At 45.6% G+C, this 16,830-nt stretch overlaps 1 protein-coding gene across 1 annotated transcript in view; it reads left to right on the top strand.

Moving 5' to 3' along the window:
• The window catches only part of yars1 (tyrosyl-tRNA synthetase 1), a 51,663-nt gene extending 36,036 nt beyond the window's left edge, over nt 1–15,627 (top strand). Inside the window, exons 12-14 of the mRNA XM_085962660.1 lie at nt 1,871–2,064; nt 9,693–9,834; nt 14,727–15,627. Of these exons, the coding sequence (XP_085818786.1) occupies nt 1,871–2,064; nt 9,693–9,834; nt 14,727–14,837 (447 nt within the window). The 3' untranslated portion in view covers nt 14,838–15,627. The remainder of the gene's footprint in view (nt 1–1,870; nt 2,065–9,692; nt 9,835–14,726) is intronic.
• The last annotated feature ends 1,203 nt before the right edge of the window (nt 15,628–16,830 follow it).

The following is a 16,830-nucleotide window of genomic DNA, read 5'->3' as shown; positions in this document are numbered from 1 at the left end:
GGTTTGAAATCGAACAGAATGGCAGAAAAACGAGATTAAGATGGTACAATCAAAAGGGGAAGGATTTGCGTCAATCTATTGTCACGGATTTTGATCCTTTGTATTACGCTTCAAGGACACCCTCCAAGCCTCCTTGAAAAAGTGTAACATCCCCACCGACACCTGGAATCCCTGGCCCAAGACCGCACAAAGTGGAGGAGAAGCATCCGGGAAGGCGCCGAACACCTCGAGTCTCTTCGCAGGGAGCAAGCGGAAGCCAAGCGCAGGCAGCGCAAGGAGCGCACGTCAACCCAAGCACCCCACCCACCCGCCCCTTCAACCACCGTCTGCCCCACCTGTGACAGAGACTGTAGGTCCCGCATTGGACTCATCAGTCACCTGCGAACTCATTTTTAATGTGGAAGCAAGTCATCCTTGGTTCCGAGGGACTGCCTAAGAAAAAGTATAAAAGGGGGTGTTTAGAAAGGGAACAGGGCAACTTGCAAGGAAAACTGCGGACGGTTTGATCACCCATACAGATGCAAACATAGACTCCTCCACTTGGTGAATGGTGTTTGAAATTAAATAGTTAAAGGGAACGGTGTATGTTAGTATTGCTTGGAGTTATAAGGGAATAGGTAAAAGCATACTGAGTTGTACCGAGTTTGTGAGCCTTGACCATTGTACTCCACCCGGAAGGGGTTCAAGTCAGATTCTGGAATTATAAGACAGGAAGTGCGGGTTCAACTACCTACAACAGGGCAATAAAAATCCCATGTCTTTCAATTTCTCAAAGGCAGCTTCTTTGTCTCTCTCACAAGTCTAAACAACAGCTACAATTTCTTGTCTTTAGCTCCACCTTTACTGTTTTACCTATCAACATTATGGGAATCACTATCACTTCTGTCCTCAAATGAAAGTCCCTCGATTCTTCCCTAAAGATGCCTCCAAGAAGCTTGGTTTTCTCTTTTAAGCCAAATATTTTCTCCTTTCAACAACTTTTAATTCTATATAAAGCCAATATCAATCCAAGACTTGGCCCACTGCTCACGATCTGGGGAGACGTTTCTACCATCTCTCATGCACATGGACAGATACAAGAAAAAGTTTGTATTCTGATAAGCAATCCATCTCTCACATCTAGTTTCCAACCTCTCATTGCAGTCTTTTTCTCTCTGTGTTATCAATATTAATATGAAGAATGAGAGGTGATCTCATTGAAACATACAAGATTTTGAACGGGATTGACAGGGTAGATGCTGAGAGGTTGCTTCCCCTGGCTGGAGTGTTTAGAACTAGGGGGCATAGTCTCAGCATAAGGGGTCGGCCATTTAAGACTAAGATGAGGAGGAATTTCTTCACTCAGAGGGTTGTGAATCTTTGGAATTCTCTGCCCCAGAGGGCTGTGAATGCTGAGTCTTTGAGTATATTCAAGGCTGAGATCGATAGGTTTTTGGACTCTAGGGGAATCAAAGGATATGGAGATCGGGTGGGAACGTGGAGTTGAGGTCGATGACCAGCCATGATCTTATTGAATGGCGGAGCAGGCTCGAGGGGCCGTATTGCTTACTCCTGCTCTTATTTCTTATGATCAATGCTTTTCTGAATATTCCTCTCTTGTTCCTTGTACATTTGAAATCCACCATCCTATGAACACTTTTTCCTCTCTAAATCCCAAGTGGGTTAAAATTAAGACTCTTCACACACATTCTTACTTTAACAGAGTCTTACCTAGGAGCATCCTACCTGATGCTGCCTTTTCTTCCTCCAACAGTCTTCAAGCTTTTGAAACCTAAGCTTGTAATCACTATTTCCTGATTTACCTTGAATATACAGTGGGGAAAAAAGTGTGTATAATTGTTATGAATTTTTTTCTTTTTGTTTACCACAGCACCCTGATGCAGACAGCCTGTATGTGGAGAAGGTGGACCTCGGAGAAGCACAGCCACGAACCGTCGTCAGTGGGTTAGTGCAGTACATTTCTGTTGAGGAGCTCCAGAATCGTGATGTCGTAATGTTATGTAATCTGAAGCCACAGAAGATGCGAGGAATCGAATCTCAAGCCATGTTGCTTTGTGCATCCACGTGAGTAGGAATATCTAGTAATTAAGAGTCCAAGGCCGGAATTTTGCCAGCGCTCAGAGGGCGGGTTTGGAGGCGGGCCTGCTGTCAACCCGCCTCCACGCAAGTCTCCCAGGTGTCGGGTCTTGTCAGCGCAGAACTGACTGGACACCAAGCAGCGGGGGATACAACTGAGCTAATTAAATGGTAGCAAAATACTGCGGATGCTGGAAATCTGAAATAACAACAGAAAAAGCTGGAAAAACTCCTTAGGCCAGGCAACATCCGTGGAGAGAGAAACAAAGTTAACGTTTCAGGGCGAAACCCTTCTTCAGAACTGAAGAAGGGTTTCGACCTGAAACGTTAACTCTGGATGATTGCCTGGCCTGCTGAGTTTTTCCAGCTTTTTCTGTTGTTATTTGAGCTAATTAAATGGCTTGTTAAGAGCCAATTTAATGGTATTTTGAGGCTTCCTTCCAATTTTACGTGCTCCCTCACGGGTTACCCGCTGCTCGGGGAACACGCCAGCTCAACCTGCCGTGATTTGAGTCTGCTCTGATGTTTCTGAGAAGCCGACAGCTGCAGAAGTGATATAAAGGATCCTTCTTCTGAGGCAGTCCCTCGGAACCGAGGATGACTTGCTTCCACACTAAAAATGAGTTCTCAGGTGACTGATGAGTCCAATGTGGGACCTACAGTCTCTGTCACAGGTGGGGCAGACGGTGGTTAAAGGGGCAGGTGGGTGGGGTGCTTGGGTTGACGTGCGCTCCTTCCACTGTTTGCACTTGGCTTCTGCTTGCTCCCGGCAAAGAGACTCGGCGCCTTCCCGGGTGCTTCTCCTCCACTTTGTGTGGTTTTGGGCCAGGGATTCCCAGGTGTCAGTGGGGATGTTACACTTTTTCAAGGAGGCTTTGAGGGTGTCCTTGAAGCGTAATACAAAAGATCAAAACCCGTGACAATTAGTTGGTATGCTTGCAGTAGGATGAGGGTGAGTGAGGGGTGGCTAATGAGATGGGGGAAGTGATAAAGTAGATAGAGAGGGTGGGTGGAGGTGCAAGGTAAGTTGGTGTGAGTAAGGATGTGCAGGAGAAGAGTATGGAAGGCAGAGTGATGGGGATGTGTGGCTGTTCATGGTTCCAACACCATCATCAAGTTTGCAGATGATACCACGGTGGTAGGCCAGATCACCAACAACGATGAGTCAGCCTACAGGGAGGAGGTCCAGCATCCCGTGAAGTGGTGCGCCGATAACAACCTGGCCCTTAACATCAAGAAAACCAAGGAAATCATTGTGGACTTCAGGAAGTCTAAAGGCGGAAGTCACACCCCCATCCACATCCATGGGGCTGTGGTGGAAAGGGTGGACAGCTTTAAGTTCCTCGGATTCCACATCACGGAAGACCTCTCCTGGTCCCTCAATACCTCCTCTCTGGTGAAGAAGGCCCAGCAGCGCCTATATTTCCTAAGGAGGCTGAAGGGATGTAACCTGTCACCCCTGATCCTCTCTAACTTTTACCGCTGCACAATAGAGAGCATCCTGACGAACTGTATCACAGTATGGTATGGCAGCTGTAGCTCCTATGACCGGAAAGCCCTGCAGCGGGTAGTCAAAACTGCCCAACGCATTACCGGCACCCGGCTACCGACCATAGAGCACATATACCAGAAACGCTGTCTACGGAGGTCACGGTCCATCATCAAAGACCCTACCCACCCCAGCCACAGTCTGTTCGCCCCCCTGCCATCTGGGAGACGCTACAGATGCATTCGCACCCGAACGACCAGATTTAGGAACAGCTTCTTTCCCAGGGCTGTCATCCTACTGAACTCCACAAATAAACCCTAAAGCCTGCACATCTGCCAATGCACTTTATTGGCCCAGTAATTCCTGTCGGGGGCTTGCCGCGCGTGCAAGCCCCCGATGTGCACTTACCCGGCGCGCCGACATCTGAAACCTGGCCCGCAGTGGATTTCCTTTCAGTGGCCAGGTTCTGATGTCGGCGCGCTGTGCTAACCTGACCCAGCGGCGTAGTTAGTGCAATGTGCCGGCTGGGATCAGGTGAGCACTGTTCAGCCAATCAGGGGAGGGGAAACTTCATTCATAAGTTTGAGAGTAAAGACTGTCAAACTCATGAAAAGTACGGCACCCCAAAACACTACTTAAACTTTAAATAAAATTTTAAAAAGCATCCCAATAATTAAATTAACTATGAATAACTTTAAAAAAACTTTTAAACAATTAATCAAATTTTTGAAAAAAATACATTTTTAAAAATAGGGTCTAAAACTAAACTTACCTTACTGTAGATTCTTTAAAAATAATAAACCTGTGGGGAAAAAAAAATTCTAAATTGTACTAAAAGACCACTTACCTGTAAAACTAAGTACTTACGTGTGGTTTTTCAATGCGTAAAAACCGGAGCCCTTTACACATGCGCAAATCTGTAAAAATACAGGAAATCCAAGTCGCACGCGCTGCCCAATACTGCGCATGCGTTCAGCCTCTTAACCCCTTGGGTCAGAGGACAGGAAATGCCGGTTTTCAGCGCATGCGCTGTGCATGCTGAAAACCGGCAATTCCTCCTGGCACACACGTGAGTACCCTGTCCGTACTCACGCGTTGTGACAGGAATTACTGGGCCATTATGTTTAAGAACATAACATAAGAAATAGGAGCAGGAGTAGGCCAATCGGCCCCTCGAGCCTGCTCCGCCATTCAATAAGATCATGGCTGATCTGATCCTAACCGCCAATCTACTATCACAGAACCATCTCCTGAATCTAACAGAATTAGACACACGAAATAGGAGCAGGATCAGGCTACACGGCCCCTGGGCCCGCTCCGCTACCCACAGGGCCATGACCGATCCGAACCTAGTCTCATGTCCAAATTCCTGCCAGCTCCCCGTAACCTTTAATCCCCTTTACTTCTAGGAAACTGTCTATTTCTGTTTTAAATTTAAGTAATGACGTAGCTTCTACAGCTTTTTGGGGCAGCATATTCCATGGACCTACCACCCTCTGAGTGAAGTAGTTCCTCCTCATCTCAGTTTTGAAAGAGCAGCCCCTTATTCTAAGACTATGCCCCCTAGTTCTAGTTTCACCCATCATCGGGAACATCCTCCCCGCATCCACCCGATCCAACCCCTTCTCAATCTTATATGTTTCAATAAGATCGCCTCTCATTCTTCTGAACTCCAATGAGTAGAGTCCCAATCTACTCAACCTCTCCTCATATGTCCATCCCCTCATCCCCGGGATTAACCGAGTGAACCTTCTCTGTACTGACTCGAGAGCAAGTATGTCTTTTCTTAAGTATGAACACCAAAACTGTATGCAGTATTCCAGGTGCGGTCTCACCAATACCTTGTACAACTGAAGCAATACCTCCCTATTTTTATATTCTATCCCCCTAACATTAAGTTAATGTATTACAAGCCAAATGAATGTTGAATGTTTAAATGTCTCAATCTAAATGTACACTCTCGGGAGCCGCAAGCCTACATTTCGTTGTACTGCACTTGTGCACTAACAATGACAATAAAGTTGATTATGATTATGATTGAGTGGCACAGCAGGTTGAGTTTGAGTGTGGCTTTGCAGTAACATTTTGTGATCCACTGAGATCATTGAAGGGTTGGCGCCACTGCAGCCAGGGACTCCTGATGACATCCCTGCTTTTGCCCTCCTGTGCAATGTGCAACCAGGCTGCGTTGGTGTCCTGGGGAGGTCTCTTCCGCCCTTGGAAGGGAAGAGAACCTCCCTGCATGCTGTGACTCAGACGGAGTCGTTTGAGAGCCTGGGTGCAAACGTCTACCTTTGTGCAGTGCTTGTCAGTGTTTGCAGCACCTCAGTGCAATCAAACATTGACAGAACAACTGTCAAACTCAATGTGGCCGTGGTCCCTTTAAGGAAACCAGCTGATGACGCATCATCAAATGACGTCATCAGACCCGCTTCCTGTTACTAGGGCGGGCTTAACCAGGCCAATCAAGGGAAAATCCCTTTGACAGAGCGGCTGCAGCCAGGATCGTGACTGGAACCTGGAAACCAGCTGTCCCGACACCGATGATAAAATTGCGGCCCTAGAATCTGTTAAACCATGGCTTAACCACTGTAGTATAAATTTTTGATAAAATTCCTCCCCCTTGTAGCTTTCTAAATTGGCCTCTAGCTTGTTGAGTTACCGAGATTTCCAGCTCCCATGCTTAAGGATATCATTCCTTCCATTATCTCTATCAGAGGGAGCCTGCTTGAAGATCAGTCTGTTGTACCAAACTCATCCCTTGGCAAAGAAGAGTACTAGAATGGGCATTCAGGTATAGCATCACTGTAGGGTTTGTTTACCTGCCGGGTATTTGCCAAGTCCACCTTGATAGAAATAAAACACAAAAGGGCTTAAAATATATTTTCTACTTTCAGATTACTATTTGGCATATCTATTGATGATTTGAAGTTAGGAAATGGGGCTTTCATCTCCTTACTGATTGTGAGTGACCTCACTGAGTATAAAGATCCTGAAATAGGCATTTGCTTAGTGCTTCTCTCGATACTGGGTCTCACTTTTTCCTCTGAGATGTGCTGGGGGTACAAATCCAATTCTCATCTGGCTAATTTATTTGTATTCACATTTCTTATTTTTCCATTTACTTCTGGAACCTTCTGGCCAAGTTAGCGCTTAAAAGGTCTTTAAATTTAACAAAACATTCTGCAACCTTTGTCATTTTTGCAAGTTCCGTTACTGTCTTGAGTAATGTGCGTTTTAAAGTGAATTTTAGCCACGGATTTTCAACTGGAAATTGATTTTGGAGTACGTTGTACTTTGAAGCTGATGCACATTTCATAGTGTTGCAGCTTTGATTGAATTTACAGGTCTATATATTACATCAGTTTCTGAGAATGCACGGTCATGTTTCCTATAGCCTGCATTTGAGTTTATTTCTTTGGGCAGTATCTTAGCAGTGCATTTATTGATAGAAATATCTTCAGCTGTACTAACCTGTAAAATGTAGAAAAACACCCCAACAGATGGACGTGCAAAGAAAAAACTAACCTGAGGTATGTTTACACAAGGACCAGCCAGATCGACTCCAATGGCCTTTTCCGGTTCTGTACATTCCTATGTTGTATATCCTGGAGTTGTTGAAACAAAATCTCTTCTTGGAAATAAACTGCCTGACTATCTAGCTCTGCCATCTTCAGGGCTTCGAGTTGGAACTCAGTTCAGACTGTTCGTTCTTGTTGCAGTGTCTCACTTTTCCCTCTGAAGTGAAAGGAACAGTACTAACACTCGTGCTGGGGGTACTAATGTATAGGTGACAGCAGCTCCGCTGTAGCTCACCAAATGACCATTCTTCATTTATGATCCTGGACAGTAAGTTGGCAGCATCTGATCCCAGCCCGGCCCTTCCATGACCTGGTGTTTGCATTTACACTTTCAGCAGAATTTGCTGGGTAGCCAGAGGAGCAGGAACCGCAGCTAATTGTAGTGGCATCCACTATTGCTACAGATGGAAATCAGCTAACCAAGCCCAGATCAGGATTCAAACCCAGAAGCTTTTTAGTGTGTGTCCCTCAGTGCATTTATCCACTGAGCCACCAGAGGGATTAAAAGGAGGTTCTAGACAATGAGCACCATGCCAAAAGTACTCGATATTTCAGTTTTGCATTTGGTAGCCTTCCTTCACTCAGCTGCTAAATGCAGAATACAGGCAGAGATCACACTCTACCAGTAGCCCCACAATAAGAACATAAGAAATAGGAGTGGGAGTAGGCCATTCGGCCCTTCGAGCCTGCTCCGCCATTCAATAAGATCATGGCTGATCTTTCACCTCATCTCCACTTTCCTGCACTATCCCCATATCCCTTGATTCCCTTAATATTCAAAAATCTATCGATCTCTGTCTTGAATATACTCAATGACTGATGTAAAGAGTTTTAAAGATTGTGCAGGGACAGAGGGACCTGGGAGTTAATGTGCATAGGTCTCTCAAGATGGCAGCACATATGAGAGAGTGGTTAGCAAAGCATATGGGATCTTGGGCTTCATAAATAGAAGTATTGAGTACAAAAGTAGAGAAGTTATGCTGAACCTTTATAAAACACTGGTTAGGCCACAACTGGAGTATTGTGTCCAGTTCTGGTCACCACACTTTAGGAAGGATGTGAAGGCACTTCAGAGGGTGCAGAGGAGATTTACCAGAATGGGGATGGGGGATCTTAGCTACAAGGACAGGTTGGAGAAGCTGGATTTGTTTTCATTAGCGCAAAGGAGGTTGAGGGGTGATTTGATAGAGGTGTACAAGATTATGACGGGTTTGGATAGGCTAGACGGGGGAAAGGCTGTTCCCACTAGTTGATGGTACAAGGACTAGGGGACACCGATTTAAGGTTTTGGGCAAGAGATACAGGGGGGATGTGAGGGAAAACTTTTTTACGCAGCGAGTGGTGAGGACCTGGAATTCGCTGCTGACGGAAGTGGTGGAAGCAGACACACTCAATGTTTTCAAGGGGAGACTGGATAGGCAGTTGAGGGAAATAAACTTGCAGGGCTACGGGGATAGAGCGGGGGAATGGGATTGACTGGATTGCTCTGCAGAGAGCCGGCATGGACTCAATGGGCCGAATGGCCTCCTCCTGTGCCGTTATGACTCTATGCCCCGCCAAATGAGCGTCCCAAGAGGAAAAAGAAGTTGAAAGCTGCAATTGGGCCCCTCCTGCCTCATTACAGTACGATTTGCATACTTGCACCTGCTGCCTGTGCAAGTACTCCACTCCCTTCACCCCTCGGGACACCCAAGCAATCCCTGGGAAGTGTTAAGGCAGTGGCGCCCCGACATCATGGGTTTCCACCCTTATTCTTCTGATTCGCACCTGGAAATTGAGCGTTCCCCAGGCAAATATCAGAGGACAATCTACCCCTAAAACTTAAACTGGCTGCTTGAACGATGACTATTTATTGTGGCACTAAGACTGGCCTCCATACCCTTGGCAGTGGAGAGAGAATAGATTAGTCAGGGCTCCACTGCTGAATGCTGTCCATTAACCCCAGTGAGAAATGCATGCGTCAGTGTCGGATGTTAAGATGGATCTCGGCTGTGATGATCTCCATGATGAAACAGCCTGCTGATACTCACTATCCAGGCTCTCAGCTGAAGAATATTCACTTAGATGAGGTACCAGAGTTGCACTAGTGCCAGTTGACTGTACTCCAACAAGATTCCGCATCTCCAGCAGAGGGTGAGGGGATGCTCAAGGCACTATATCTGTAGCTTTATTGTCTTCATCTGTGCCTATACAATAGACAATGTGCGTTAATCAAACCCTTAGTTTTATGGTGTTTATTTGAAATTTGCAGCTTCTCACTTTGTAAAAGAAATGTTTCATTACAATCGTTGACATCAGTGTGATCTAATTAGAAATGTAGCAGATGTGTGACAAAGTCGCACAGTAGGAATTAATGAAAATGGCACTCTTCCAACAAACTGTAACCTTGACAAGGTGGTAAAATAATGTCTAAAGCTAGTTCTAGGATGATGGTATATGTGAGAAATACGAGCGAATGGGCAGAAAAATAGATGCTTCAAACATAGTTGCCTAAAGATCTTTTAAGTGAATGTGTTAAGTCAAGTTTGTGCTCCTTCTAATTACAGAGAAGGAGAAAAGCGTAAAGTGGAACCATTAAACCCTCCGCAAGGTTCTGCCCCAGGAGAGCGTGTGTTTGTAGAGGGATTTGAAAATGGTACAGCAGATGAAGAACTGAAACCAAAGAAGAAAGTATTTGAAAAATTACAGGTAATACTTATAACAGGAAGCTACTGAAGGATTTATTGAAGAGAGAAGGAACATACACTTGCAGTTCCTTTTCTCTCCAGTTTTGAAGAAGGGTCAAACCCGAAACGTCAACTCAAATTTCTCTCCACGGATGTTGCCTGACTTGCTGAGTTTTTCCAGCATTTTCTGTTGTTATTTCGGATTTCCAACATCTGCAGTATTTTGCTATCGTACACTTGCAGCAAATTGTTTGCACATGATATCCCTTCGCAGCTGTGAATAATAAGCTTGCTTTTGGGATTTATGAGAGTTTGAGAAATGCGTTTGATCATTCAAAAGATGGGGACCAAACGTGTTTCTAAATAAATGCAACAAAAATTGAAACTGGTGGCGCAAATACCAAGGCACATGTAATTGGCTAGAACAAAGTGCGCAGTTTGAGGGCTTCTCGTGATTGGGAAGGTGCTACCAAGGAATAAATTCATTGGGCATTTTTGTGCTCACGGTGGTGGTGATTTTCTTTTTCATTTTTACCCCTAGTGGCTGTATCAAGCTTTCACTGATCAGATTTGGTACAGATCAGTGACCCTATACACTTCCTCAGCAGTGCATCTTTAACTGGTATGGTGTACATCCATAGTTAAGGGCAGTTCTGCGCTTTCATTTATTTTCCACTGGGACCTAAATCAAAACTGTCCATATTCCTTTCACTTAGGGGAGATGATCTGTTGGGGCACAATTATGACTACGTTTTAACGGTGAAAGGACAATGTCAGGACAGTTTTCCAACACAACTTTGCCACCAATCCTGCACCATAACTAATTAGTTCCTTCTATAATATTTTTAGACTACTGTCGTAACATTGTAAGGGGAAAAAGCTTTGAAAGATTACAGTTCAGATACATCACCTGCAGAATTAACTGGTATACTTCAGGTGCAGAATTGACCAGTGACAATAACGACAGTCCATACAGAGACAAAATGAAATCTGACATTGCTAACATAGAAGTTTACAGCACAGAAGGAGACCATGTGGCCCATCCTATTTGTTGGCTCTGTTGGAGTGATCCAGAACTAATCCCACTGCCCCGTTCTCTCTCTCTCGCCCCATTTCTTCTTCTGCTTTAAATATTTCTTCAATTTTCCCTTAAAATACACAATGGCCCAGAACTTCGGGTCTCCACGGGTGAGTACGCACGGGGTTCAGAGTTCGAACACGTGCGCAGTAGAGGCGTGCACATCGAACTTACGTTTTTTTTGCAGGTTTTCCCGGGAGGGTAAGTCTCCAGAAGTTACACATATAAAAAGCAGTCGCAAGGCCTGCTTTTTACAAGGTGTGGAGATGCCGGAGTTGGACTGGGGTGGACAAATGTAAGAAATCACACAACACCAGGTTATAGTGCACTAACCCACTCAAGTCGACCTACAACGCAGACTACGCTGAGAGACTCTGCCGTCGTACCTCTCGCACACTCCTCAACCATCTCGTACACCAGCTCTACAGCAGACGCCGCAACCTCGAAACCGAGATGGAGTCCATGTTCTCAGCCTGTGCTCAGGACGCAGCAGACCAGCTACGAGACACCGCCAAACAAACAAGGCAACGGAACTACGCTACCTACATGCACACCAAGAACAGGAAGCTTGAGAAACTTGGCATCACCAGCAGCAGCAACCAAGCCTCCCCCGGTACCACGGTTGAAACCACAGGGAAATCCATCGTCAACCTGTCCGACCACACCCTTCAACCAGACGAAATTGAAGTTCTCAGCCGAGGTCTCAATTTCTGCCCCACCACCAAAATGGACCCCATCGGTCTCGCGGCAGACACCGAGGAATTCATCAGGAGAATGAGGCTCTGGGAATTCTTCCACAAATCCCAAGATGTCAGCAGCGAACCCAATGAGACAATCAATGATCCGGAACAGCAGACAGAGGGATCCGCAGTGCAGCGACCGAAGAAGAAAGAGTCAAATTGGACCCCTCTGGAGGGTCGCTGCCCTAAGCTTGACATGTATGCTCAAGCTGTCAGGAGATGCATCAATGCCAGATTCATCAGCCGCACTCACAAGACAGTCCAGAATGTCACCCGAGCACAACGCAACGCCATCCACGCTCTCAAGACCAACCGCAACATCGTCATCAAACCAGCAGACAAAGGAGGTGCCATCGTCATACAGAACAGAACGGACTATTGCAAAGAAGTATACCGACAACTGGACAACCAGGAACACTACAGACAGTTACCCGCAGATCCGACCAAAGAACACACCCGCCAACTCAACAGACTGATCAAAACCTTCGATCCAGACCTTCAAAGCATCCTACATGCTCTCATCCCACGTACTCCCCGCGTGGGAGACTTCTACTGCCTCCCAAAGATACACAAAGCCAACACACCTGGACGTCCTATCGCATCAGGCAACGGAACCCTGTGTGAGAACCTCTCTGGATATGTCGAGGGCATCCTGAAACCCATCGTACAGGGAACCCCCAGCTTCTGTCGCGACACTACAGACTTCTTACAGAAGCTCAGCACCCACGGACCAGTTGAACCAGGAACACTCCTCGCCACGATGGACGTCTCGGCACTCTACACCAGTATCCCCCACGATGACGGCATCGCTGCGACAGCCTCAGTACTCAACACCAACAACAGCCAATCTCCAGATGCCATCCTACAACTCATCCGCTTCATCCTTGACCACAATGTCTTCACCTTCGACAACCAGTTCTTTACCCAAACACACGGAACAGCCATGGGGACCAAATTCGCACCCCAATACGCAAACATCTTCATGCACAAGTTCGAGCAAGACTTCTTCGCTGCACAGGATCTCCAACCAACGCTATACACCAGATACATCGACGACATTTTCTTCCTATGGACCCACGGCGAAGAATCACTGAAAAGACTACACGATAACATCAACAAGTTCCATCCCACCATCAAACTCACCATGGACTACTCCTCAGAATCAGTCTCATTCCTGGACACACGAATCTCCATCAAAGACGGCCACCTCAGCACTTCACTCTACCGCAAGCCCACGGACAACCTCACGATGCTTCACTTCTCCAGCTTCCACCCTAACCACGTTAAAGAAGCCATCCCCTATGGACAAGCCCTGCGAATACACAGGATCTGCTCAGACGAGGAGGAACGCGATGGACACCTACAGACACTGAAAGACGCCCTTGTAAGAACGGGATATGACGCTCGACTCGTCAATCGACAGTTCCGACGGGCCACAGCGAAAAATCGCATAGACCTCCTCAGAAGACAAACACGGGACACAACCAACAGAGTACCCTTCGTCGTCCAGTACTTCCCCGGAGCGGAGAAACTACGCCATGTTCTTCGCAGCCTTCAACATGTCATCGATGACGACGAACACCTCGCTAAGGCCATCCCCACGCCTCCACTACTCGCTTTCAAACAGCCGCCTAACCTCAAACAGACCATCGTTCGCAGCAAATTACCCAGCTTCCAGGAGAACAGCGACCACGACACCACACAACCCTGCCACAGCAACCTCTGCAAGACATGCCAGATCATCAACACAGATACCATCATCACACGTGAGGACACCACCCACCAGGTACATGGTACATACTCATGTGACTCGGCCAACGTTGTCTACCTCATACGTTGCAGGAAAGGATGCCCCGGAGCATGGTACATCGGCGAGACCATGCAGATACTGCGACAACGGATGAACGGACACCGCACAACAATCACCAGGCAGGAGTGTTCCCTCCCAGTCGGGGAACACTTCAGCAGTCAAGGACATTCAGCCTCCGATCCTCGGATAAGCATTCTCCAAGGTGGCCTTCGAGACACACGACAACGCAAAATCGGCGAGCAGAAACTGATAGCCAAGTTCCGCACCCATGAGGACGGCCTTAACCGAGATCTTGGGTTCATGTCACGCTACATGTAACCCCACCTGATGCAGGGTCATCCAGACTCGAGTCGACATTGGCTTGTTCTCTCTAAACAGATGCGGCTGGACCTGCTGTGATTTCCAGCCAAAAAAAAATGTTTTTTGTCTTTTTTTGTTTTTCATACAGACCCCAGCATCTGCAATATTTTACCCCTTGTGACCCCACCTCATTGTTCTTTGATGTAATGTTTCCCTGACTGACCTGTTTGGACACCATTCACACCTTTGACTGCTGTGATTATCTCTCTGCCAAGGTGCGATAAATGGCAGTTGGAAAGGTTACCTGTAAACATCTGACATGATTCTCTGACTATATAAGCTGTGTCTTTATGCATTTCTCCACTTCACCTGAAGAAGGAGCAGCGCTCCGAAAGCTTGTGATTTCAAATAAAGCTGTTGGACTATAACCTGGTGTTGTGTGATTTCTTACATTTGCTTTTTACAAGGTAAGTGGTGAATTAATTAAAATTAAAACATTTTTTCCACAGGTTTATTATTTTTTAATACTTTAAAGCAAGGTAAGTTTATTTTTAGCCCTTAGAAAATAAAATTATTTTTTTCAAAAATTTAAATTATTGTTTAAAATAGTTATTTCATGTAATTTATAGTTTATTTTAAAAATGTGATTATTAAAACATTTATTTGAAGATTTAATGATGTTTTAGGGCCGTAGTATTTATAAGTTTTGACAGCCCTTCCTGTCAAACTTATGAATGAAGCATTCCCTGCTCCGATTGGCTCTCCATGATCTCAGGGGACGCATCGAACTAACTGCGCCCCTGGGATACGCAAGAACTGCGCGCCGGCAGTTGGAGCAGGCCCAGGATCGGAATCCCACGCGGGCCCACAGCTCAACCCAAATTTCTGGGCCATTATCCTCTGCCTCAGTCATTCATGCATTTCAATACTTGTATTAAATGATGTACAAAATAATTTGCTAAGATTAACACTTATTTTATTTCCAGGTTGATTTCAAGATCTCTGATGACTGCACTGCCCAATGGCAGCAGAGGAATTTTATGACCAAACTTGGCGTTGTTGCATGTAAATCATTGAAAGGAGGAAATATAAGTTAGTGAATAAGGACCAGACAGCTCTACATGGAAATACAGGGATTGTTTTTCTTTCAGTCCTCAGCTCCATGCCCTGTACAATAGGGATGTCATTACAGTGCAATCACTCAATGGGTTAAACTCAAGACATGTCGTCTTCTGCTGTCGGTGATACCATAAGACAATGAAAATATCAAGAAACTGAGTAAAGATTCTTAATCTTGGAAAAGTTACATCTTCGTGAATAATAATATTCTCAATGAAATATACTCATTATCAACGTTTATTTCTACTGTGGCATAAGATTTCTGGGATAATTGTTGTGGGCATTTTAGCTATGATGATGGCTTCCTTGGCATCTGTCTTGCACTGTCGTCAGGAAATTTGATAGTGACTCTTGAGTGACTGGATATTGAAGAGTCACTATCTAATCACAAAGCTGTAGTTTGCATTACAGCACTATCCGGTAACCCCGCTGAAAAGTAGTGCATCCGTTTGTTAACGGCCAAATTTTAAACAAAAACAGATGGCATTCTTTAACAGTTCCCCCAAACTTCTATCAGAATAAACAAGAGCATTATCAACTTTTCCAATTTCTTTGCTGGCTTAATAGTGCACCCTAGCTGAAGCTGAGTATACACAGTCTATTTATCAACGTGTACATTTGCAAAATGGTTTAATTCAAAAAGATAATGAATAATTATACACACTCAACCTCAGCGTTGTACTTCGATGATTTTAATCTGTCATTACTGCAACTGATGAAATATTCTTTTCCATATAATTTAACATGCAATAAAACAATCTAAAACTAGATTTCATTGTCTGTCCATAGACTCTATGGGGTATGTGTTTAAGTTTGCAACATCGTGATTAGGTTAACATTGTGGCCCAGGAAATGCCAGCCACCCTAACATGTACATCAGTGGTAAATTTCATTAGTTGAGCCATTGGATCAGAGATTTCTCTAGCCACCGCCTCCTAGTTTCTGCCTTGTGTCAGTTTACACCTACTCCTCCCTTTGTGAATGACTTGGGACATTTTATGATGTTAAAGTTGATATATGATTGTAAGTTGTATCATATGTGTTGTGTAGTTTAGATGGTCTAAACATGTTCAGTCATTTTTAAACAACTACATTGTGTTCTGCAGATGATTTAAAATAACACTGAAAAGTTTAACCAACTGAAATTATGCTTTAAAAATAGAGAATTAGTTAGAGACCAAGAAAATCCAAATAGCCTCCACCTCTAAACCCACATTGCTCCCGGCATCGGCCAAGACACTGGATGTATCAATGCCCTTCTGCCATAGACACTGTAATCAGAAGGTACAATGGCAACTTCAGATAAATATATTAATGTAAATTCTTGAATTCAAATAAATCTTCTTCTTAGGCAGTCCCTTGGAACCGAGGATGACTTGCTTCCACATTAAAAATTAGTTCACAGGTGATTGATAGTCCAATGCGGGACCTACAGTCTCTGTCACAGGTGGGGCAGACGGTGGTTGAAGGGGCGGGTGGGTGGGGTGCTTGGGTTGATGTGCGCTACTTGCGCTGCCTGCGCTTGGCTTCCGCTTGCTCCCGACGAAGAGACTCTAGGTGTTCGGCGCCTTCCCGGATGCTTCTCCTCCATTTTGTGCGGTCTTGGGCCAGGGATTCCCAGGTGTCAATGGGGATGTTACACTTTTTCAAGGAGGCTTTGTGGGTGTCCTTGAAGCGTTTCCTCTGCCCACCTGGGGCTCTCTCTCGCCGTGCCGGAGCTCCGAGTAGAGCACTTGTTTTGGAAGTCTCGTATCGAGCATGCGGACGACGTGACCCGTCCATCGGAGCTGATTGAACGTGGTCAAAGCTTCGATGCTGGGGATGTTGACCTGAGCAAGAACACTGACGGTGCTCCTATCCTGCCAATAGATTTGCAGGATCTTGCGGAGGCAGCGTTGGTGGTACCGCTCCAGTGCTTTGAGGTGCCTGCTGTACATGGTCCATGTCTCTGAGGCATACAGCAGGGCAGGT

This window comes from Somniosus microcephalus, chromosome 20 (assembly GCF_052327205.1).
Source record: "Somniosus microcephalus isolate GS21.2 chromosome 20, FLI_Smic_1.0, whole genome shotgun sequence".
Classification (NCBI taxonomy): Eukaryota; Metazoa; Chordata; class Chondrichthyes; order Squaliformes; family Somniosidae; genus Somniosus; species Somniosus microcephalus.
The sequence above is the reverse complement of the archived record's forward strand: the minus strand, read 5'-3'. Positions and strand labels throughout refer to the sequence as shown.